The sequence below is a fragment of the Rhinolophus sinicus genome, linkage group LG07, assembly GCF_036562045.2.
Source record: "Rhinolophus sinicus isolate RSC01 linkage group LG07, ASM3656204v1, whole genome shotgun sequence".
Classification (NCBI taxonomy): Eukaryota; Metazoa; Chordata; class Mammalia; order Chiroptera; family Rhinolophidae; genus Rhinolophus; species Rhinolophus sinicus.
In genome coordinates, this window is record NC_133757.1 from 1,394,457 (window position 1) to 1,420,019 (window position 25,563).

Here is a 25,563-nt window from a genome sequence, read left to right on the forward strand (position 1 = left end):
GGTCGGGGCCTTCTGCCATTCCTTTCGATTTCGTCTCATTCATATCTACATTTCCATGTCTTTGTTTTGAGAATCCACCAGGCCCAGTTCACCATCACAGCATCAAACTACCCTGCACGGGAGCTAGATGAGGGCTGCTCGAGGGGCCCTCCTTTGCTGCCAAGGGTGCTGGCGGGCAAGGTGTATACGGTCTATTGAATTTATCCCGGTGGCCTTGGTTGAGGGTTTTACTAACGTGAGCCTCAGCGCATTCTTGCCTCCCCGAGGCTTCCGTTCAGCGCAGTCTTACACGTGAACAAAACAAGGCAGGAGAGTGAGGCTCCAGCCGCCGAGGCTGAGTTTCCCCGGAGGGAGAGGCTGGGGTGCAGCCTCAAGCCCTGTGTCCTGAGGACTCCGCGGAAGCCCACGTGCAGCTCCTGGAGGGCAGAGACCTGCGTTGACTGCTGATGGCAGAGCGAGGTGGCCGTTTGTGACTTTCGGACACTCAAGCATGACAGCAGGTTGTAAAGGTTCATCATGCTTGTGAGGACGTCACAGCTGAGCCCCCGAGATTTCTACGTAGTTGCTTCAGAATGAGGTGCAGAAAGGTCACATTTTTCATGGACTGAGTGACTAACGAGATTTTTTTTTACTGCATTTGTTCAGTGTTTCAGTTCAGAAATCCATTGACTCTTGAAATGGCGAAGCTGGGTCCTGTGGGTTTCTAGGCGTTTGCTGAGCGCTTGGCTTGGGGTGTTCCCAGGATGCTGGATGGGGAGGGGCTGCAGGTCTGTGCTTTTGTAGCAGTTGATGGTTCATGGAAGGTTTTGTTTTTATTTTGTTTTACTCTGGAAACCACAATAGAGCTTTCTTTTGAACTTTAGTCTATAAAGGGGCAGGCGTAACTGAACAGAAGGTTATTAATTTAATGCTGCCTGTTTAGATAAACGCACTCAGGACAACTCACTGAGGACTTCTTCTTTCTGCAAAGCATCCTTTAGAAATAAGTATGGCTTTCCTAGGGGCCAGGGAAGAAAGGACCTCCTGGGAACCCTAGACCTTGACTTGGGGACTCGGGGCTGTGCTGGGTGAGGTCCTCTCAGGGGCCCCTCTCTGGGTGACCCTTGGCTTGCTCCCCAGCAGGGGGCCACCCCCGGGAGGCCGGCAGCTGAGCCCCCTGTTGTTTGCATCCGAGTCTGTTAGGGTGAGGAATTAACAGATGGCACGCTCAGCCAGCGGGGCCACGACAGTCCCCACTGCACTAGGACAGCCAGGATCAAATGGGTTTCGGGGTCACGTTGGTGCACGTGAACAGAGGCTGCTGATGGGTCCTCTGATACCAGGGCAGCAGGCGCTTCTCCCAGGAGCAGGAGGGCCCCTCTGCTGTCCCTTCCCTCAGGTGCTTAAGCTGCGTTGCCTCTCAGGGGCTGTAGTCGCACTCGGGCCAGGACACATGGTGGGAGGGCTCAGATGTCCTCGTGGGCAGGTGGTAGGTGGCAGGGACGGTGGCCCTGGATGTGAGGAGATGACAGCCGTGTGACTGCAGTGTCTGCTCTGCACGGCGGGTCTTTGCTCCTTAGGAAGCTTAGCTGCTTCATTCCCATGGCAATGCTTCCAAAGCTCACAGGACACGTGATGATACCGCTAGCAAAATAAAATCATGCTGTAAAAGGAATGCACGCTTATTACAGGAAATATGAAAAACATTAAGAGTATAAATTTAAAAAGTCACCGGAAGTTCTACCCTAAGAAACAGTCATTATATCAGTTGAATACTTTTTTAAATAATAGGTTTTTAAAAAAACACAAGAGTAAACATTTTTATTTTATAGAATAATGAACATTGAACTGTAGTTGAACATGGCTAAATAATAATTGTTTTAATATACAGTCGTCAGTTTCCTAAGATGTAACCTAATTTATAAATTTGTATATTGTTTTCTCATTTTAAGCATTTACAAACATTAATATAAAGTTTTGGAAAACTTTTCTGATGAGGGCATGATATTCAATTCATTGTTAGTTCAAAAATCCTGCATTTTCATTCGTGTAGTGTGTTTTCTAATTTGGCTACTTTCGGTAATACCCTGACGACTTTCTGTGTGTGGGGGGCTGTATCCTGCAGCCTATAAACTCTTGACCCGTATCCCAGATTGTTCTTGAGAAAGTCACTTTCTCACAGTGTGTCCTCCCAGTAGCAATCCTTGCGGGTCCCTGAGACTGTCTGGCCAGCACGCCCCACCAGTGTTGAGCAGTAAGCAGCTTATTACCACCGGACTCGCGCTGCCCTTTTCTCCGGCTTCGCTGCCCTATGTGCCTCTTCCCCAAATTGGTTGCCAGGGCTGTTAGTGATTCAGCTCTTCCGACACTGTCACTTCTCCATTAGCAATGAGACTCTAGTCACCCCCTCTAATTCCTAGAATGGGGTTATAAGTAGCCCTTATGTGAAAATAGCCCTCAAGTTCAATCCGCTGAGCATATTGTGGAATAATAGTGTAAACTTTTATTTATCCATCAAAGTTGAAAAAAAGCTGAAATTGATGTAATACTGTGAGCACTGGGAGATAAGTGTGGAAGTTGGGGGTCTCAGGTGGGGGAAGCAGACAGGTCCCTTGCTGAGGTCTGCATTCACCTTCAGGTCACCTGGCTCACCTGGGCTCATGGGACTTCTGGCACCTCTGAGTTCAGGGATGAACACCCCCGGGGGCCGATGCTCGCCGAGGACGGGTGGGGACCAGACACAAACCCTCACTTCCCCATCTCCGGGGGACGCACCTCAGGCAGGTTCTGGCACGTTCTCCGTGGCCTCCCAGGGTTGCTGGCTGGACCTGGCCCAGCGGCCCCCGGTGGACACCTGCTCGTCATCACCGTCCCTGGCCTCTCTGTTTCCACACTTCATTTCCCAGTATGACCGGAGTCACCGCCCAAATGCACTTCCAGCTCCAAGTCCCTATCTTGGGGCTGCTTCTCCGAGATCCCAAATGTGACACTGCCTCACTGTCAAAGACACGCCAAGGGCACAGCGTCTCCCACCAGCCTGTTCACTTCATTCTGTGCTGTGCCCACCTCAAGCCGCCTTTAACTGTCAGGAGCTCCAGAGCCAGAAATAGGAGACACAGGCCTGTGAACAGGAAATCGTCAAGAGGGGAATGGGGTGAGTGCTAGTTACGGAGAACCCAGTGCTGTTATCCGCTGAGCTGCAGGCAGAGTGGACGTTGGGAGGGGAGGGGCAGAGGGTGGCCAGGCAGCTTCTCAGAAGTGAAACTCCTTGGAGGATTTGGTGGCCTCAGGGCTTGTGGGAGGAGGCTGTGGTGCTCAGGGGGAGAGAGTCCTAGAGGAGGGTCCGTGGGCAGGCTGGGCACCTGGGCTCCCGAGGGTGGAGGTGGTGGTGTTGGGACTAGTGTGAGGGCTGGAAACAGCCACTGGTGGGCAAACTGGACAAACTCATGACAAGGGCCATGACCATGATGCCCCGCCCGCGACCCTGGAGGCAGAGGTGGTGGGCTCAGGCCAAATTGAGATTCTTGAACCTTCTTAGAGGGCTGTGGGCCTGCTGTGTGGCTGGGCAACTGTCCCGTGCACGTACCCGCAGTGGTCTTGGTGCCCCTTCAGAACCTCTACACCTGCCTCCTGCCGTCCTCCACCCAGGTGAGAAAGGCCCCTGCCCCTCTGGGGAAATGGAAACCAGCCCCTAATGAGGACACGGGAAACACAGCTCTGTGTCTCTGAGCTGAGCCAGCAGCTGCTCTGGTTGGGCCCCTGAGAGTCAGGTAGGAGGTGACCAGGACGATACAGAGGGTGGGTGGTGCACACCTAGCTGACGTGCCGTGTGGGCTGAATTCTACAGTGGCCCCCAAGGTCCCCACCCCGGGGAGAACAATCCTGAGCAGTGTGGGCGGGGCCTGTGTACAGGGGGTGGAGTGACCAGGATGACATAACACTGTTCTGTGTGACGTCTTAGCCAACCGAAGGGCGCAGTGAAGAAGCAAGTGCTCTATTGTGGAGGGGACGTCAGGAGACGTGAGACTGAACGTCTCGTAGTGTCCTGGGGACAGCCTGGGGCAGAAGACAAGTAGGCGAAGACTAAGGAAACTGAGGAGAGTGAGGACTTCTGTTCATGAGAGTGCAGACAAGCTGGCATGCTAACGCCGACCGTTACAATATGGGGACCCGGGGTGCATGCTAACCTTGTCACCTTGTCATGTTCCTGTAACTTTCAGTAAATCTCAAACTATGATGAATTAAAGCCATTTGTTTTGAAAAATGGCCTACCTCAAAAAGGTTTAAACGTGAAGTAAAAATCAACTGAAATGATGCTAAACTCAGACCATTTGCAAGACGTTGCCCTCTGCTCTGGCTTGCGGTATTCTGAACATTTTTACAGATATTTCTCCTTCTGAAATGTGACGTTCCAGAATGCCACAGCTGCACAGATGTGCTTGGGGCTTCAGATCAGAGGCATAGAGCCCTGGAAGATGGCCAAGAAAGAAACAGTGTCATGAGTGTCGGAATTAAATTTTCTAATGCTCTATGTATCGATTTTCTCAGGACATCCAGCACTTGCGTCCGGCACGGCGTCGCTGAACCCAGGGTGCCTTAGTGCTCTATGGTCACCATTGATCATCTCAGCAGCTCTCCAGGCTCAGCACGAAATGCTAAAACAACTCTATTGAATATCTCCCTTCAGGTGTCAGCGTTTTCTACCTGGGAGAAGGAATTACATAAAATCGTGTTTGATCCACGCTATCTCCTGCTGAACTCCGAGGAACGGAAACAGGTAATGCTGTGGTCGGGCAAAGCGACAGTCTCGAGACGCAGCCGTCCAGTGACACGCTTCCTGGGGCCCGGCTGGTGGACAGATAGACATCTGGTGTCCTCGTGTGTCAGGGGGGCGGGCGCGGCCTGAGTGCTCTCGCTGGGGTGTTTGGGGGCAGGAAGTTAGGGGTCCTAGCTCACCCTTTTGCTGCAATATTAAAAACCAGGAAGTTGAACCATTCAACTACAAAGAACACATAGTAAGAAGCCCATTATGTTTGCAACAAAGGCATGTTAAGCCCCAATGAAGTCCCGCAGACTGGCTGGTGCCTACAACAGCTGGTACAGAGCACAGTGGGTCCACGGACAGCTGTGTGGCACTCAGCACTGTCCTCTCTGGCTCTGGGTGCTTTTAGAGGCCGTCAGCCCCTTTGAAGGGAGTCGAAGAAGGAATAGCCTGTCCACCGTCAAAGGCTCAGTGATGCCTCGATGTTTCAGCCACATCCCTAGGGTGACTGGGAACGGCAGGAGCTCCGTTTGCTTGGTTCCTGGATGGGGGGGGGTCCCCTGCCCTCCTGAGGTCTGGGGGGGTGGCCACCCCACACAGGACTCACCTTAGGGTTTCTGAAGCCGGGCCAGAGAGGGCAGGAGTTAAGCAGACTAGGTCTGTGCCCCCTGGGCTGGGACGTCCTGTCCGTGCCTGGATATGTGCTCGGCAGACAGATCAGACTGGAGTATCCACCTGCACCAGGAGCCCCCTGTGAAACCGCCCAGAGGCAACTCAGGCCCGGCTTAGCAGGCGGCTTCTCGGTCCCCGAGGCGCAAGGACGAGGGAAGAAGCAGGCCTCGTGATGGCTGGTACTTACGGGAGAGACAGTTTGTGAGAAGCCAGCCCACCCAAGGGGACATGGGACAGTGGGCACGATGGGTGGTGGTGAAGCTGAGTGATGAGGGAAACGATATTTGGGCCCAACTCAAAAAACGCAGTTCTATTTACAATTAAATGGGTCAGCGAGCGTCAGGCACACATCTGTGTGGGGCCTGTGATCACACAGTGTCTTCACGTGGAAAGCCGAGACTCCTGGGGCACAAAGCCCCTCTCCTGGGGGGCTGCAAAGGAGAAGCGAATGAACCCAAACAGAACGTGGGGTCGTGGATGCGCTAATCAGGCCTGTTTCTATGGTAACACATCATGTTTTATTTTATTGCCCTAATGAGATACTAGCACAAAGTATCTCTTTTGAAAAGCCATGCCCCACTTTGAATAAAACTGGCATGATTTGTTAAAGAGGGAAAAACCTGAGCCATTCAATGATAGCAGCCTAAATAAAGCAGCAGGGTCAAGGGGGAGAGAAGAGAACCGTGGAGGGACGGACACGTGCCTGAGGCAGGTCAGAGAGCTCTGGCCCCGCAGCCAGCTATGGTTTCCATTCCGATTTAAAGTGAATGGAGCAAAACCCCAACTGATGATGGAGCCACATGCTTCTAGGAGATAGTCCCCCTGCATTCACCTTTTTATGAGTTAAATGATAAGACAACTCGTGAGCTAACATTTCCACTTGCCTTGAAGGCAAAATGAGCCAATCATATTCTTAATTAAATATATAAGCACATGTGCTCAGTTTGTCCTGTTCGTGAATATTTCATTTAGCTGCTAAGGCTTCAGGAGGCGCCTGCATTTTGGGTTTATAAACCTCTGGCGGCTTTGGTTACTGGCAAGGACTCTGAAACCCAAAGAAAGACAAAGCCCCGCCCGCCAGGGGAAGTGATGATGCTTAATGGGCCCGTCCTCACATCCTGCTCCGTGTCCTGGGCAGGAACTGAGACCCAGAGCTCTCGGGGCACAATCTCGTTCTCGGCCTTGGCGATGGCTGGTGTCCGTGCAGAACTGCCCTTTCTGGCGTATGGGATCCTGCGTGGGGGCTTATTGAGCTTGGTGTTTGCACACACACTCAAGTGATTTCCAGTTTATTTTCCTTTAAATGTCCCTGGAGCATTCGGAACAACGTGGCTCTGGTTCCACCCCCTTTGGCTTTATGGTCTGATAGCAACGCCCTCCCCAGTGTTAGAACAATGAGCCTCCCTTCTCTCGGAGGGAGGCAGCCTCCAGGGCCTATGCAGCGAGATGCTGTGGCTGCCACTTGGGCTCCCAATACCCAAGAGAAACCGTCCTGGGTCGTGAATGGCTTTGCCCAGCCGACAGTCCGTTAGCCTTTACGCTGAGGAATGGGGTTTGCTGTGGGGTTGGCCTTCAAAGCACACCACCTGTCAAACTGGGGAGTGCGGGGGGGGGGGGGTCAGCTCTTCTCCCGGTCATTGATGATACGCGCCGGGAACCTGGGGGCTCCCTGACACCCCCAGGGGAGGCTGAGCCCACAGTCACAAGTGGGTCTTCTGGAGACCAGGGATGCCGGGTTGACCTTCTTTTCACAAACGAAAGTCATTTTTAGAGACACAAGTGACAATTATGTCACCATAGAAATTGACTAGAGCAAATTCTGTACTCTATGTGTTCCTGGTAAGACCAGCAGTGATGTGAAAGCCAGCAAGCGACTGCAGACGCTGCTCTCGGAGCTATAAACCAGAGACCCAGTGACCTTGGCGGTGGGATTTCCACACTGCCAGTTGCTTCATGGCACCCAGCCATTCCCAGGGTTCCTCAGGCAGGCCCGGCTCAGTGTGTGGCCCCGGGGCGGTGCCTGGATGGGGACACACATCCTGGCCTCGCAGGGATCCAGGCTTCCTGGGGTGCCACCAGGGAAGGGCTTTCGCTTGTACCTCCAGCAATGGTGACAGGAAGGCTTACCTGAGACCCTCGGTGCTTTCTGTGTCGTGTTGGAAACACAAGATTTCATTTCTGATATGCAGTCTTGTAATACTTTCCTCTTGTGTGTGTTTTCAGATATTTGAACAGTTTGTCAAGACAAGGGTAAAAGAAGAATACAAGGAAAAGAGAAGCAAACTGCTGCTAGCCAAAGAAGAGTTCAGAAAACTTCTGGAGGAATCGAAAGTGTCGCCCAGGTACAGAGAGAGAGGCAGCCGGCAATTTCTGGGGCTGGAATATTCACCAACTGTTGAGAGAGGGCTTTTAAAGATGGGTTTGGTTAAGCCACGTAACCTCGCATTCCAGACATCAAGAGTGTAATTTTGGAGACCAGCTGGAGAGAGGGGCTGGCCTCTCCCTGGTGTCCTCGGGAGTGAGGCCCAGCCCCCTCCTTCCCACCAGCCCAGCACACGTGCTTCCAGCTAACCCGCCATACCAGACTCTGACTCCGTGGCCTAAATAACTAATCAATAGGTATCTTCTCATGAGGGGAGGTCTAATTTCTAATGATCACAGGCTAAAAATACAAAAGAAACAACAGCGAAATAAACCCCACCAGCTCCCTTGGTCTGGATGCCTTAGCAGTCAACTAGAGCGTAAAATAATGTCATGTGCATGCTGAGAATTTGGCTGCCAAAGCTCACCCCAAATAATCAGGCTTTATTTCTGTGAAATAAAACAGACTAATAGGAAAATAGTCATTAGTAATTAGAAAAACATAGGCTTAATGCTTTCTTAAAATTAGCTTTAATTGGCTGATACATTACAAACAATGAGTGTCTACTAGACACTCTTATATTTTAGAATTATAAGACTAACTTTAGGAAGTATGAAAATGTTTGACTTTGATATGTTTTTAATTTAGATTGGGATATTATTTTTAAGTGGATATATATGCATTTTTCTTTTTAATAAAGATGCATCAATGCAGCATTATTTTTAAATAGAAACTCATTAGTGATAAGTTTCTATGAAGAAGTAGGTTTCCGTGGTTTGATCATTGGTTGGTTTATGCGCTGGGTCAATGATGGGACGGCATGTTAGCGGGTACGGAGTCCTCATAAAAATTCTCCAAGCGTTTAAAAGATAGATACTCTCAGAATGGGTAAAAGTTAACATGAATTATCCCCATGGCAGAATGGAAATGTGTGTCTATCGATTTGTAAACTGATTTTCTGCAGTTAAGGCCTTTGTGACAGGGAGGTGTGACCCTGGGGAGACAAAGGGCCCAGGCTTCCCAGAAGTGGGGTCTGGAGCCCCAGCCTCAGGGCGCAGCCCTGCCCTGGATCTGGGGAGGCACTGGGTCTTCAGGAGCTTCCTTGTCACGTCTGAATGTGGGAGAGTGGCAGCAGCTCCCTCCCCCAGTAGTTAGGATGGGGCTGCCTGCAGAGAAGGGCACCGGTGCCTGGAGGGTGGGAGCTCGCACAGGGCGCTCTCGGCACCACTGTCATCGCTGTAATTGTGATGGACTTTTAGCTACTAGCCTCCATCCACCGGTCAGACGTTAGCAATAACACAACCTATCCCCAGCCCATGACTATATTATGAAGGCGAAGGAGAAAACACCCAGAATGCACCAAGCAATTAGGAAAAAGATCACACACACACACAGAAGGAAAGGGGGCAGTGCAGATTTGAAGAGTGTAAAATGCACTCTTCTTTAACATTAGATTTAATTGCCTGCTGTTTTTAAGAAACTTATACTGGGTATATAGTACTTTTAAAATTATAAAAATATTTTTATTTCCAAAGTAGCTAATTCTGCAACATTTCAAAGCCTTTTCAGATGGTCTTTACACTTTCCTCCCACTGTTTCACAGGTGTTCTAGCAAGATCCGTGTGGTTGAAGTCTGTACACTAGACTTTGGGGGTCCCTGGAGACCCTCCTGAGTCCCTGGAAGTGGCCCCTTAGGCCTTGGCAGCACCGAGCTCGGGTCACGGTCACTAGCCTCAGCTCTGTGCTGAGGAGCCCCTGGGAACAGTGGCATAGGGACAGTCCAGAGCCAGCCAGCTGCCAATCCTGCCTGGTTCTTGGGGTCTTGGGATGGGGAGAGGAGCCATGGGGAAAGTACCTTGGGCTATGGGGCCAGACTGTGGGCCCAGGTGCCACCGTGGCCACCTCCTTCCACCACGGGCTACCAGGGGAACACAGTGCAATGCCAATGACGCAGATGACTTTCCAGGCTCCTGACAGCTCGCCAGGGCCAGCAGCGAGCCAGGCTGTCCCCTCGGCATGGCGAAGGGGCCGCAGAGTTTTACTCCCTCTTTCCACAGGTGCCCAGATTGACCTGTGTAGAAAAACCTCTGCCCAGCCCCTGACCAATAAAGCTGAGGCTCCCTCTGAACAAGCCCCCGTGAGTCTCCTCATTACGGGGATGAAGGAAGGGGAAGGGTCTCAGTCCCCTCCAGCTGCTATAGCAGACAGGGGGCCTTAACAACACGCCTGTTTCTCACAGTTCTGGAGGCTGGAAGCCCAAGATCAAAGCAGCAGCAGATTCAGTGTCTGGTGGGGCTGCGTCCTGGGCTATAGGTGGTGCCCTCGTCGTGTCCTCACATGGCAGAGAGTGAGGGAGGTCTCTGGGGTCTCTTTATAAGAACACAAGTCCTGTCACGAGGGCCCCACCCTCATGACCTCATCTACCCCCCCCCAAAGGCCCCACCTCCTAATACCATCCCATGAGGGGTAGAGCTTCAACACATGGATTCTGGGGCTGCACACACATCCAGTCCACAGCCAGGAGGAGGGAGGGAGGAGGAGAAAACCAGAGAGCAGTGCTTTTCTTTCAGAGCCGTGTGCGAGCGAGCAGGGCCACAGAGCGTGAGCAGCAGAGCTGGCTGAGGAGGGAGGAGACCCAGTGGTGACCGCAGCGAGGATTGTTCGTCTGGTTTCCTCACGGCCGTGTCTGGATAGTCTTGTTGTTCATGTACAAAGAAGGATTGTTATAATAATTTAATACAACAATGAAATATCTGCACCTTTCTGTGTGCCCCGGGTGCCCCCGGCAGCTCAGGCCCAGCCCCACCTCCAGGGGGAGGCAGGGCCCACTCACTGGCCTCTGGGGCTGGGCCGTGCTACAGCTGTCACTGCTCCTGAGCTCCAGGTTCAGGGCTGGGAAGAGAGAAAGCCTTGGGGACCCAGTGCGGGCAGAGTTCCATTTGTCCCCAAAAAAGCATGTCCACTCTTTCTGCCCTTGGAGCTGCCCCAGCTCCTTGGGACCAGCCTGGCTGGGCTGGGCTGGCTTCACTCCAGTTTCCTTACTGGGACTCCTGGGCTTGGAAGTTGTGGATTCGCTCCATCAATATTTGTGCTCAGCACATGGCAGCCGCTGGGCTAGACACTCAGGATGGTCGTGGAGAACAAAGCAGACATTGGTGCTTCCACTGGATCGGGGACAGTTGAGTAAAACTGCACAGTTGGGGCTTACGGAGGTCCTAACCAGGACGAGGACCGTGCAGTCCTCTGGGCCTCCAGACAGGGCGAGTTTGCTTGCAGAAGGCTTGGTAGTCCTGACTTCTAACGAGAGTGGGCTTTATGTGATGAGTGAGGAAATAAGGGTGTGCCAGGAAGAAGGAAGACCCCGCGGCAGGTAGGCAGGTGGTAAGAGAATGGGGCAGAAGACCTGTGTGGCAGAAGCAGTGATGGGGGTGTCTGGGCCACAGTGAGCTCCAAGCAACAGTAAGCCGACAGGTGGGCAGGGGGTGGGGGGGCAAGGGAAGTACCAGGCTCATGTCTATGGGCCCATTAGATGGAGACGGGGGGGGGGGGTCTGCCAGACAAGCTGGGTCAGGACCCTGCCGGGCGGGCCCAGTGGAGAGTACCACCCAGCATGGGGAATGGATGGGGCTGCTCCCTTCAGCCCATCCCCCACCCCAGTGCCCCACTCTCGGGCCCGCAGCCAGCAGCCGGGTCTGTGCAGGAGCTGTCTGCCCTCCCAGGCATGCCTGCTGCACAGCGTTCATGAGAGCCGACACTCAGGGAAGAGCTGAGAAATGTCTTGTTTTTCAGGACCACGTTTAAGGACTTTGCCGAGAAGTATGGCCGGGATGAGAGATTTCGACTTGTTCCTAAAAGGAAGGACCAAGAGCACTTTTTCAACCAATTCATCCTCATTCTTAAGAAACGGGACAAGGAAAACAGACTGAGGCTACGGAAAATGAGATGAGTGTGTAAACAATGCAATAAGACTGAGAGGTGCAGAGCGAGGGTGGAGGTGGGGGCGGCATCCGTGCGGTGGGGTGGGTGTTCCCGGTACGAGGCGGGCTCAGTGCTCAGAGGATTACTGTTTCATATTGAAGCTTTTTTGTACAAGGTTCAGAGTTTGATGCATTTTTAATTGCCATGATATGTGGATCCCTTAGTTGTGTTAATTATGCAAATTACTTGTAATATAAACAGAGTATAAATCCACTGCAGGTTTGTAACTCAGAGGACGCAGGCACCATCTAAAACCATCTCAAGGTGTTTTCATGAGTTGAGTCAATTATCTGAAACTTTTCTGAAAACCTTTGTGAGTTACTTTAGTTCTTCAGGAGTTCGTGGTGTTGGGGAATTCCTTACGCAAGTGTCCCCACGTCTCGGTCTAGTTTTCTGAGTAGTAGCAATAGGGTATTTTATCATTAATCATAGTGACAACTGTGAGCATTGGGACACATGGACCATGGGTCACCCGCAGGTGTCACCGCGTTCCCTGGGGCATCAGGCCTGGAGAATGGGCTGCACTGCCTGTCGGAGGTCCTACTGAAAAGAGAATTATTTTGTATAACACCATCATACTAGTATTTCAGTTATTTTTATTGTATGCCCAGAGTGTGCATGAGACTTTTCTCATCATCTTTGTACAAAAAATTTAAAATTTTTTTGAATTAATAAATATTTTAAACCAGTGTGTTTTTCTCTTTAAGACTTCTAACACAATCTTAAGCAGCCACATTGTTTCAAATAATATACTCTATTTTGAAAGATTCATAGAAACATTTATGATTGCACCTAAGGGCTGTGTAGTTCTACTCAAACAAATACCGAACTTTTCCACTTAGTAGCCATGGTTTGCTAAAACCCCAGATAATTCATTGTATTCTTTAACTTACTGAACACCCATTTACTGATTTCAAAGTCTATGGAGTACCTATTCACGTCCTCTCTCTGTCCCTAGGACACAGTGACACACCTCCTCACCTGCTTTCTCCTTAGCCCCCCAAGGACACATGTTGCCACATATTAGGACGTAATTGGCAAGGTGGGATTCTCTCTTTACTGGGGTACGTGCTGGCCTCAACCACAGGATTGTTAACAGGTTACCTTCTATGTGGTGACCTCTGTGGGTTCTGGGGCCATGGGTCAGATACAGACCATGGCCCAGGTGGGGGGGTGGGCATCAGGGGGTCCGTGCAGGAGGCAGACTCTGGAGAAGCAAATGCCATCGCTGATCAATCGGGGTCCAATCAGGAACTAGAAACCAGCTTGTGATCTGAATAGGGAGATTTAATGGAAAGAATTACTAATATAATGAGATTAGAGTATTGGGGCTAGGAAGTAAAGACACATCTGAAGAGCAAAGGAATAACAGACGTAAGGAGCAGCCATTACCCCCAGGCTCAGAGAAGCATCTACAGAAAATGCCTCCCCACCAGGGCAGCCATCCACACCCTGGTGGAGAGAGCACAGCTGTGGCTCCACGAATGACAGAGACGTCACTGTGCTGCTGTACCAGTGGGACCTGCTGGAAAGCCACTCTCTAGGATGCTGGGAAAGTTGCTCACGTGGCTGCGTCTCCTTAGCTGCACTCTGCCCAAGCCACCAGGAGAGATGAGGGTGTGGGTGGGGTGCTGAGACAGCTGTGCAGTGAGCTCCTCGTGACCCTGGGGAGGCACAAAGCCGGCTGCCTCTTCATTGTCAGCGTCTTCCGTTTGAAAGGCCAGCTGGCTGCCTTCCTGGACTGACAACGGAATCCCGAAGGGCTGCAACCTGCTTCGTCCACCCTGAACTGTTATCTGATCTGCCCAGCAAAACATCCAATATACACGGCAGTGTTTCATTTAAAACGGAAATGCTACAGCCAAGGCTGGGCCTGCACCCTTCGGGAAGGCTGAGTAAACTAACCTCTGCTGCTACCTGTGGCCCTCGGTGCCCCTCCCCACACTCACGGCTCCTGCCAAGTGCCCTGTCGCCCAATAGCTGAGGAGAAACATGCAGGTCTGGACGGAGAGTCCAAGTCCCGACCACGGTCACGGTGAGTATTTGCTTCGTCACTGCCCCACTCAGGGGCCCGCAGAGCAGTGGTGGAAGGGAGGGCTCTCCGTGGGGGAGCGTAAGCTGCACAAAACGACACTTCTGTGACCTTTGCCGACCATTCTGCGGGAGGAGAGATGGCCCCGTGTCCGAGTCCACACTGGTTTATGGTCTGGGTTAGTGAGGGGCCTGCTGGCTGGGGACGTGGGAGCACGAATTGGGAGCTGGCTGGGGAGGAGGTGTAGGGGACCTTGGAGTGGGCCCAGCGTGTGGGACGTTCATGCCCTTTGCATTTCATCAAAAGCTACGATGCCAGGTGGACGAGACGGACAGTCCTGAGAACGCTAGCCCACGCCTTCCCTGGCCCCTGATTCTAGCTCAGTGGCCAACCTACAAAGTGACCCCGGTGTCAGTGATGGAGGTTGTGTCAGTTCATCAGCCTTGCTTGACGAGGCTGTGTGATGCTGCCACAGGCCAATGCTGACGGCCCTCGTGGCCCCGCCTGCAGGCTGATCACATGGGATTCTCTCGTTGTTAGTGGGGCAGTGATTTATGCTCACAGAAAAGACTCTCAGATGCTGGTTCTCCTGCCCTGCCGGAAACGCTCCCACCATCCTCACAGTCCGTGTTCTCACACACGATGTAGCCAGCACACGGCCTCCTGCACAATATCTTCTTGACCAAGTTCATTTTAAGGGAAAGTAGTGTGACAATGGGCCTGTGCCCACCCATTTCACTGGCATTACCATGAGCCTGACCTTTCAGAAGCAGCTGGCTTGATAAAGTGCTGAATGGCCATCAGAGGGCCAGACCCTGTGAGGTTGGGTGACGTCCTGTGGGAATTGCTGGTATATGGGGCTCTCTCCCTGGCTTCCGTCACCGAAGGGGGAGGTGGGAGTGGCCCCTCATTATTACACTCAATGAACGACTTAGGGAATTCTTGCTTTCATCCCACAACCCCGGCCTTGGTGAGTGTGGAGTCTCGCCCAAGAACAAAATCTACCGTCTTGGTTTTGTTTAATTAGAAGCTGGAATACTGGTCATTTCCAGCCCTCGTGGCAGTGTGGTGGTAGGCAGAGAAGGTGGTCGCTATGCTTGCTGGGTGACTTACCCCAGTTATGTTTCTGGTACATCAGGGGGTAAGGAGGACTGGGTCTGGGCTGCAGGGTCCACTGGGCACTGCTGGTACCACTCTCAGCACCAGTCGCTGCATAAAGTCAGGGCGACTGAGGCTTAGGACCCACGGGAGAGAAGTTTGGGTCATCCCACCATGTGCAAAAGCGATTCTGCAGTGTTGGACAGGGGCAGAGGGGACAACTGGCTGGGGCTATGACCTTATCTTAGGCGTCATGACCATCTCTACAAGAAGGGACCGGAACAGCTGTTTTTCCCTGACGTTTTCCTTTCCTGTCCTTGTCCCCTGTTGTCTCAGATGGTTGGTGACTGCTGCTTTGGGTTTGGGGCCGGCGACTCTGAACTAACCTCACCTCACAAAGATATGGAGACTGGTTGGCTTGTTGCCCATGTTGGGGCCACAAGGTTTGTCTTTATCCATGACAGCGAGGGTTCTTCAGGGTCCTGGCGGTGGCTCACCTCTCTGACATTCTGTCCCCTGCGCTTTGCCATCGTGCTTTCCTGTGGCTCTGCTCCTGTGTTTGTAACCACCCTCTGTTGTCTGTTCCCACTAGGGCCAGTTTAATCACCACTGGCATCATTCTGTCATCACACTCACAGAGCAGTGAGCCCTGCTCACACGACAGAACTATCCCAGAAATGGCAGAACGACACAGCACGCGCTACAATCTGGCCTTTGCGCTGGAGGAAATGTGACAACAGCCACAACCTCAGAGCTTAGAAAGACACAGTTCCCTGAGGGCCACTAGGACAATCTCCACATGTTTTTGCTTTTTACTCAAATGTTTGGGAATTATGTTTTTAGTTCACATAATCATGATTTTGAATCCAAGAAAATGAAATTCTTTAACGTTGTAACTAGACAGATAATACTCGTATTTCTATCTACATCTGTATTCATTTTCTAAAACTGTATCAATCAGTATGTTGTTGGAGATGCCAGGTCAGCTCTGGCAAGGTCACGTGAGTCAGAGAAACCTGACCTGGCGTGACGGCTGGTTTCCATCTGCATGAGGACTGCCTTTCCAGTATTTGCTGATCTTGAGGGCTGCAGAAAGAATTCCCATTGTTTTAGCCTTCCGTATATATTTAAGACATTGTAGAAATACAATAGACTAAGATGTCTTTTAAATCAACTTTTAATTTTTGCACATTGCATTATCATTTTAAATGCTCCTAGCATAACTTAGGTTAACTCAGCACTGACCTCTGAGCTGTTAAAATTTAGCATGACACTGGTCTGTCCATCAGCTGACACGGAATCCAATCAAACCACGGCCGGTATTGACTGTTCTGTCACCGGTCACGGGATTAAACCTCCTTTCAGGCCCCAGAGGCCAGAGCTTCAGGACCTGCCTCTGTGCTCCGGGATCCCACCCTGCCCACCCTCCAAGGCTAATGCCTGGGTTAACCCCTCCCTTTCCTTGCCGCCCTCATGTGTCATCCGGCTGATAAGCCGTCCTTGGGACCATGCCCTTCACCCAGCTATCCTGCCACACCCACAGGTGGGGTTATAGGTCACCCTGCCCTCAGTGCCACACTTCCTCTCTTCCCCTGACAAGCCCTCTTGGTGACGCCACCTCAAACATTTGCTCAGCCCCTTTCTGTCCCTCAGCTCGGCCCCACCTGCAGAAGGGGGTGGGGGCCCTGGGTCCCCCTGGCTTTGATCGTAGCGACCAGGACGGAGCGCTCAGGAGTAAGAACAGTGAACTCAGGCGGATCCAGGTCACAGCCCTTTCTTTATCGAGGGTTGTGTCAAGTGTCTTGGCTTTGACGTCCGTTTTCTTACTGGATGTTTATTCTTCCTGCTGCTAATTCCACTGTTAATTTTCCTGTTGCTTCGTGGGACGACCTGCTTCAAACAACGCATCAATAGCAGTGAGAGAAAATGGTTATTTGTCTTTTTTCTCCAAATACTTGTGCTTTGTTTACCTTCCCCCCATAAGGTATTTACAGTGTGAACCAGACTACAGGCTCCTGATTATTCAGAACCAGCTGTCACGATCATGACGTACGCCTTTGCCGGGGTTGCCTCGTGCGGCCGACTACAAACCACAGAACTGGGCTGAACAGACGGACAAGGCTGGCGGGCAGCCTGGGGGCAGCGGGGGGACGAGGGACAGGGGCAGCGTGGGGAGCCGGGGAGGAGAGGGGTGCAGACAGCTGCTCTGGAGGGGGAATCTGAGGCCGACGGAATTGTTTAAGCAGAATTTTAAAGGTTTTTTTCATGTGATGTATCCCTTATCTGCCTCCACCTGCTATTTTCTAAGAAACAATCTTGAAAAACTGTATGAAACATAACAATGTTTTTGTGATTATCAACACAACCCATGTTCATTGTAGGAAAGTGGGAGGGCAGGTAGATGGAGCCTCCCCTAAGACTTGGGGGGTGTTATCCCAGACATGGGGTCAGCAGTGTCCTCTGCTTCATTCCAGTACAGGTGTGTGGCAGACTGCATGTCCAAACATGACCATACCCCCCACCCACACACATACACACAGACACCCCCCACCCACACACACAGACACCCCCCCCCACCATGTGCTCGTCTCACCATGTGCCTGACACTCCCGACACCGGGAGCGGGGTCTGCGCTCCCTGCCCTTGAATCTGGGTGGGGTCTGTGACGGCCGCCCACAGAAGACTGTGAAGGAAGTGACGCTGTGAGAACGAGACTCGCCAGGCCAGGACCCAAAGATGTCCTGCCTCTCCTGGCCCCTCCTTTCTTGGGTGGCTCCCCCAGGACCCGCCATGTTGTGGGGAAGCCCAGGACACCAGAAAGGCCAGACGTGGGTGTTTGAGGTGACAGGCGGCATCAACTACGGAACACGTAGCTCCCACCTTCACAAGGCAGTCACCCCCAAGCCTGCCTGGACTGCAGAGCCACAGCAGGAGAAAGTGTGTCGTGGCTGGTGCCACCACACTCCAGGTGACAGCGTGGGCCATGGTTGTGACGGGACCAAGCCCCCACTTCCCAATGACCAAGACTCCTTAATCATGGAAACATTCATCACCACAGACGACTTGATGGATGCTTCACATCAGCACTGAACTAGTAAGGGCTCCTGTTTCCTCGCCTCATTTAGCCCCCAACTGTCCTCTGAGGTCACAGAAAATCTGAAGTCAGGAAGCAGAGTGATTTGCTCAGTCACCCAGGTAGTGCACAAAAGGCTCTTGACTCCAGACCCTGCTTTCCACACCCTCCCCTGCCCTGACCCCAAGCCTCCTCAGAGCACGAGGACACCTCCATCCCTGCAGGTGGCTGGCTGCCCTTTCATTGTCTGCTGTTTCCTGTGCATCTCTTGGGCCAGACATCGCTGGAAGGACACCTCACAGCTGCTCACAAACTGGTGGGACGTCAACCCCATGACCCGGCAGCAGGGACATGTGCTGCACTAGCTCCCAGGACGTGCTGTGAGAGTGGAGGAAGGGGCAACAGTGCCAGAAATGCACATCCAGGAGGCTGAGTCGGGCAATGCAGACGTCTTCCAGGCAGAGGGAACAGCTCCTGCAAAGGCTCAGAGGATGCGAGCAAGATCTGCTTGGGGAACTACCAGCAGCAGACAGCGACCCTCTCAAGACATGTGTGCTCTGATGCATCTTAGGCCCAGAGAAGACCCAGCACCAGCCTACCAGGGAGGCCCGAGGCACCAACACGCTGAGTGGCTGAGACATGGGGTAGACTGGTTGCGGTTCTCGCAAGTCTGTCAAGCGTTATGTCCACGGAGAGTACACGTAGATATTTCACAATGATCTCATTCATTCATTTGTTCGACAGATATTGTTGAGCTGTTCCTGGGAAGTGCCAGACGCGTCATCAACCAAGAGGACATGACAGGAAACAAAGCAGAAGTGGCCCTGCCCTGTGAGAACTTGACACAAAAGAGTGATATGGTCAATGTGCGGAGGGTCACAAAGGGGACAAAGCTGGGACAGAGGGGCCAGGGCTGTGTGCTCAGTGAGAACAGTCAGGGGAACCCTCGCTGGGAGTGAAGATGGGCCCACGACAGGCTCAGGAAGGGGCGGGAGCCCATCCTGCGACAAGGGCTCAGTGGGGCCAAAATCCGAGCAATGAGGGGGCTGGGCCGCTCGTGGATCTGCTGGGGCACAGGTTTGGGAAGACAAAGCAAGCCCTGGGCTCTCTGGGGAGGGCCTTCTGCAGGCTGCCTGGCCACCACGGGTGGGGGTGGTGCTAAGGCTGCATATTCACCTCCGAGGTGGGGCGGCCGCTCCCATGTGCCCATAGTCCTCAAGGTCATTTCGCCAAATCTCTCCCTGGACAGTCGTTAAATTAGTGCTGTCAATGTTTGTCCCGTTTTCTCCCCAATTCTTCTACCCCCCCCCCCCATTCCCCTTGTTCTTTAGAAGCATGAAACTGCTCTCACATTGGAGCCAAATCTTACAGGTCACGAGCCATTGTCTCAGCAGTGACTTTGAACATCTGGTCTCTGACCCATTACACGCAAGTTTATTTCATATTTAATTTGGGGGTCAGTCATGCAAATACATCCCTACTCTGTCTCTGCCCTGCGTTCCATTCCCCAGAACCAGGTCCCAGTGCATGTCAGCCAAGAAAGCGAATGGACGACTTTCAGTTGATTGATTTCCCTGGAAGGGCACCACCAGCTGGCAAGTGTGTGTCCACCCTGCTGTGGCAAAGCCCCACATGTGGCCTGGTGGGAGCCTTACTGCCATTTAGCCGAGGGCCCCCCGCTGACTGCCTCCCTGCGGACTGAGTACACAGGCACTGGGTTTTTCAGATGCGAGCTGTGTAGGCGGGGTGTATGTGGCAGCACTGGCTGAGACCATCCTGAATTGATAACTTACTTCCAGCGCAGTCACCTCATGCAAATGCTCACAACCCGTGGTGACTGCGGTTTGCAAAGCACAGGTCAGAACAGCTGCTCTCTGCGCTGCATGCCACCTCTGCACATGGGCATTTGTAATCAGAGGACTTTGGCAAGTCCTTCCCTTCTGAACCCAGCACGGGCATTTTGCTCTGGGCCCTGTGAGAACCACCCACAGACAGAGTGTAGGAATAGCCCTCTAAGCTGATAAAGCTCCACCTCCCTCTGCCCGTGTCATCAGGACGCCCGCCCACCCAGGCTTCCTCCCCGTGGACTCCCAGTGGCTGCTCTGAAACGAGACAGCAGCTTTCAGAAAGGACCCAAATTATCACGAGTGTGCGGGGGTCGGGGCGGGGCTTTCGGGGTCACATGGGTGTGCCTGCATCATCAGGTTGGGTCTAAGCCAGAGGGACGTGATTTTCCCACTTTGCAGCGGCCCTGACGATCCTGGCTCATCCCCAGGCTGACACAATCCGGGAATCATGTTGCCCGAAGAAGGGCAGAGCGTGTCATTTGCAGAGGTCAGCCCACAGTAGGTACCACTCTCCCGACGGACCCACTGGCTTCCTGGCCAGGTTGCAGCTGCTGCTCCTTTCTCAGCAGGTAAAGCCTCGTGCCAGCAGTGCCCACACGGCCAGGCCTTCAGCCAGCTGGGGGCTCCTTCTGTACCCGCCAGTGCTCTCCCATCTGCCCCATCCCCCTGCAGGGCAGCCCTCAGGGGACTCTGGGGATACACCCAGGTCAGCAGCCCCCCTTGCCCACTGGGTGGGGAGGTCCCCGGCTGCAGGCTGTAGCAGGCCAGCCTGGCAGAAACAGGCCCGCCTGGGGGCATGCGGTCAGGTTCTCTGGGGACACTGAGCTTTGCTGGTTTTAAATTTGTGGTGGCGCTGGGGTAGGAAGGAAAGGAAAATAAGGAGAGAGAAACCTACTGTGAGAGTCCTCATGTTCAGAAACGCACTGAGCTGATAGAAAGCCCCGGGGACCTCCAGCTCCCTGGCGGTCAGCAGCCTTGTCTGCTTTCCCCAGGGACCCTGGGCTCCAGGCAGGGGCTGGGATCACATCCTCTGTGTGTCCAACCCCTGATGGTAGAGTTTCTGGAACTGCACTGGTACTGAGCCAGCCCTGATGTGTGTGTATGTGGACACATGTGCGTGTGAACAGCCCATGGCTGTGCCCGGTGAACAAGTGGCTCTGAAATAATTCCCCTCTCTACACCTTGTCACCTCCTCACCCTGCTCTGACAGCCCTTCCCTCGGGGCTGTTGTAGGGTGAGATGGGGGACCCTTATCTCTGCGTTTCCACATGCCCCTCTCTGGATGTATATGTCCTGTGGGCCGTCCTCCTGTGACCCCATCTTGGCCCCACATGGACTGCTCTTTGGGCGCCACCTGCCCCTTGGGTAGACAGAAGTCAGGGACATGAAAACAAACAAGGTGCTGGCGCCCAGGACAGGACAAATTACTTTGTGTGCTTTCAGAAGGGACGTGGCGCTGGCCTCAGGGTACAGGTACATGTGTCATCTCCACGTCCATCCGAGATGGACACCTCCTACCTAGTCCCCTGATTCTGCCTGTGAAGACACGAAAGTGGACGTCCCTCTCTCATGCTCCTCAGAATACACCACCTTCTGACAAAGCGTGCGGAGGAATGCACCGTTTTTACCACCCTTCCAACGTCCTCCACTTCCGCCATACACACACGTAGCACACGAGTCGGAATCTGACCCGTTCTCTGCAGCTAGACTGAGAGTGAGACGCTCTCTGGTGCCATGTGAATTTGCAGTCTCATGTCCTCACCCACCTCATCTTTCATGCGTCACATCGCCCTCAAGGATGGCAGAGAGGGCCCTGCTCTGGGCGTGGGCTCGAACCGCAGAACTCAGCATGCCTCGCCCGGTGGCCCTCTCCCTGGGGCTTGGGAAGCTGGTGCTTTGCGAGTCCCCCCGTTTCCGTCAGAGCAGAGCTCCCTCCAGGACCGTGGTGACAGGTGCTCTGGGCGCCGTGTGCTGACAGCTGCCCAGGGTTGGAGAGAGTGGCACTGTGGCTCATTTTCACTGCCAGTAAATTCTGGGGAAATCACTGGACCAGGGCCATAACGGGAAGACATAAAAGAGGCCCACAGAACACTCAGGGTTTCAGGTTTTATTTAGGATATAAAGGCAATATTTATTACCGTCCTACACATAATAAGTATTTCTCGCCCCAGGTATCATCACTTGTAACTTGCATCATACTTTAGAAACGGAATGGCCCCAGGGGCTCGACTGCATGCACGCGGCCAGTGTCCTGGAAGCACAAGGATGTCACCTGCCTGCTTGGTGGCCTCGGCGTGGCAGCTGGCAGTGAATTGTTCCTCCTGCTGACTCATTAGACCCGCTGTTCCACAGCCGGCCAAACTCTGGTGGCCCAGAGGTCAGGACAGCCAAGTCTGGGTTACCAACCTGGGGACTCTTTGTCCAGAGGAGGTCACTGCTGCTGAATGCCCTGCTGTTGCCCCTTGTCACGAGCTGTGGGCAGCAGAGTGACCAGGTCACACGTGGCAGTCGGTCCCAGCAGATACTGAGTCCCCACCAAGGGCCAGAGTTTGGTTTGTTGCAGGGCCGGAAATGGAGAGACATAGCCCTGCCCTCCAGGAGCTCCCAGTGGAGAGAAGGCAGAAGTGACAAAGTGGAGTGACACCTAAGGCGACAATGGCAGCTTCCATGTTTTCACCTGGGACCGTCTGCCAGACGTTTCTCTGCCTGCTTCAAGCTGCCAACTCCTGTAATCTTCAGAGGGATCCACAGGGCAGTCAAGATTAGTGTCCCATTTTACAGACTGACAAACTGAGTCAAAGAGAAGCAGTGAGCGCTCGGGCTGGGGCTGGAGCACAGGTGGGCAGGCTTGAGGACCCTGGTGTCTCCCCACTGCTCAACAGGACCCCTCAGCAGTCACACTGGGAGGTAAAATCCAGGACAGGCTCCCACACGTCCCTTGTCTCCTCCGGAGCGCATGAGGCCCCCAGGAGTCCCATTCTTATGCCTCTGGGGCTTGGGCAGCAGCGGTCACTTGCCCAGGACCACAGACCTAACACACACCTGACCACAGGGCTGGACAGTGCGCAGTGTTGTTTAAAACAGAGCCTCTGGGGTTGGAGAGCCTTGGTCAGACTTTCAATTGAATTGCGGACTTCTCTGTTGCCAGGAAGCAGTTGCCCTGGTGTAGGGGCTGAGGGGGGGTGGGGGCGTGTGAGCAGTAGCTCAGCCGATGCCACATGCATGACGGGAGCACCTGTTCACCTCCCCACAGGGACCCCTGGGTCTGGAGGCAGAGGGTAGGGGGAGGTCAGGGAGATGGCAGGTATGGGGCAGGGAGAGCCCCCCGCCAGCTAGAGCTTTGCCCCTGACTGCCCTGCAGAGGTATTATTATAATCCCATTCTCTTATTAATCAGGCTGAGACGGAGAGAGACTATACAGCCTGATTATGGGCCACATAAGGTATTAAGCCAGGAAGGCCTTAAAATTAAAACATTTAAAAGGAACTATCTGGGGAGGTAGTTAAAACCCATTTAAGTCCTTATCAAATAATGAAAATATCTTTAGGAAAAAAATCAGCCTCTAAGCTATTTGTTCACTTCCAGAATCATTTGTGATTCTCGCGTAAGTCTAAAGACAAATGTCTATGAAAATATTTAGGATTTAAAGTCACTTTTGTCCCCAAGCTGAGGACACAGGCCAGGCACTGGGAGGGCTCCCTGACCAGGCTGGGGGTGGTGGGGAGGGCCGTCCTTGTCACAGACCTGCTGGCCCTCCCTTCAGCTTCTCCACCACCTGGGCCAGACACCTGTTTGGCTCCGTGACAACAGCTCACCTGTGTCATCCAGGCTGAAGGCTTGGAGGTAGAGGCACAGCAGGTCCCGGGGTCCCACTGGTCCCACCCGCCCCCACTTCCTTCCTCCCTGCAGGCCCAGCCCATGGGGTCCACCCCCTGTAATAACTTCTGTCCCTGTCACTCCAGCGGGGCTGCATCTGGGCTGAGCTATGACCCACACACCTGCCCCAGGTGCCGGCCTTCCCAATGTCAGAGGGGACAGCAGCGGGAAAGAACTGGTTTCTTTGTGCAGCAAGCTCAGTGCCCAGCCCACCCCGTGACTGGTCACTTCCGTGTCCTTCCCCAGCCATGCAGGTCCCTTTTAGTGCTCCCCAGGCCCAGGATGGCGCAGAGGCCAGAGGCCACCTGATGCCAGCACATGCAGCCACTCCCTGCAGCTCAGAAGGAACCCTCACCCTGGCTGCCGCCCCTCCCTGTCTCCCTCAGGACACACGCTCCCTCGCCTGATTGGGTCGTGTTTTGTTTAGTCCACAACCTGGCTCTGCAGAGGAGGCCCAGAGAGGAGGAATGACAGTCAAGACAGAATTGGGGTGCACGGGGTCCCCACAACCGCCCTTTCTCTCAGCCCTAACTCTGTGCCTGGAGCTCCATGTGTGGAGGCCACTGGAAAGTGCCCAGGGGCTCGCTCCGTTGGCCGGGCCCATGGGGACGTCCTCGTGGGTGTGATGCTGTGGCAGCTGCTTCCTGGCCTCCTGGGGCGTCACGGGGGAGCCAGCGAGGGCATCTGGAGAGGCCTGCTGAATGTGGGGCCTGAGCAAGTCTCCTGACCGTCCTGCATATTTCACACATGAAATGGCCTTCTCAGCAGTCCTGGCACCAAACAGACAGAGGGTGTTTGGGGGCAAAATGAGAGAGAGGTGAGGGGTCGCCCCAGACCGGCCCCGCTGACTTGGGGAGGTCAGAGAAGGAACCCACCTGCAGCTGGTCAGGTGAGTACTCATCCCCTGCCTGGGGATGTAAGGGCCCGGCTGGTGGGGGGAGAAGTCCAGAGCCGTGCTGGACACCCCACGCAGAGACCTGAGGAGAAGCGAGCGTCTGGGAGGGGCTGGCGCCGCATCCGAGGTTAATAGTTTGTCTGCCCTGACAGCCAGGAATGCGCCTGAGGCGTCCAGGGTCTCTGCCTCTAACCCCCTCGCTTCTGAACATGCTTCTGAACATGCTTCCTTGGACTACGAGGAGGTGGACCCGGGGCATTAGGCCTTCAAAGGTTTTCCTGATGGAATTTTCAGACATGCAGAAGAGTGGAGAGAGCAACAACCTCCAGGCACCCAAGCTGCATGTCAGGAACCCCCAAGCCCCCAGCTGGGTCCTTTGGGGGCTCCCTGCCCTTCTAGTCCCAGACTTTAGACCCCACACGTGTGGGCCCAGGGATTGGCTGTTAACAGTGATAGGCCCCCAGCTGAGCTGGCACCCTGAGTCTCAGAGTGGGAAGCGCCTGCCCCTGGGGGTGAGACTTGGAGACAGATGTCCCCTGGGGGTGTCCTGCACCACACCGCGGCCACCACCCAGCCTCGGGGCTCCTCTGGGGGCTGGCTCGGTGCTGCGGGTGCCAGAGCCAGGTTTCATCTCTGTTCAGAGAAGTCAAGCTCTGATTAACTTTCTGAAAAGCGATGCCACGTGCTAACCAGCCTGAGTTTGCATCCCGTCAAAAGCTGACCTCCTGCAGGTCAGCTGAGACCCCACACTCAGCAACCTGTGTTCTTCATTTTCAGTTTTATTCCCATTTATTGTTTAGGTCGCCGTTGTGCAGCGTGCACGTTTCCGTGGAGATGAAATCTTGGTGTGGACCCTCAACCTGGAAACATTTCTCTTCCACGTGAGTCCAGCCTTCACGGGTACAGCTGGGTCTGGGTCATTGAGGGCCTGGCCCCCACTGCTCAAAGTCAGCCAGCCTCCTGCTAGGCTTAGAATCAGCTGCTCCAAA

The 25,563-nt window shown here is 53.6% G+C and overlaps 1 protein-coding gene across 1 annotated transcript in view; it reads left to right on the forward strand.

Moving 5' to 3' along the window:
• The window catches only part of TCERG1L (transcription elongation regulator 1 like), a 138,317-nt gene extending 125,875 nt beyond the window's left edge, over window positions 1–12,442 (forward strand). Inside the window, exons 10-12 of the mRNA XM_019728270.2 lie at window positions 4,667–4,756; window positions 7,637–7,755; window positions 11,565–12,442. Of these exons, the coding sequence (XP_019583829.2) occupies window positions 4,667–4,756; window positions 7,637–7,755; window positions 11,565–11,721 (366 nt within the window). The 3' untranslated portion in view covers window positions 11,722–12,442. The remainder of the gene's footprint in view (window positions 1–4,666; window positions 4,757–7,636; window positions 7,756–11,564) is intronic.
• The last annotated feature ends 13,121 nt before the right edge of the window (window positions 12,443–25,563 follow it).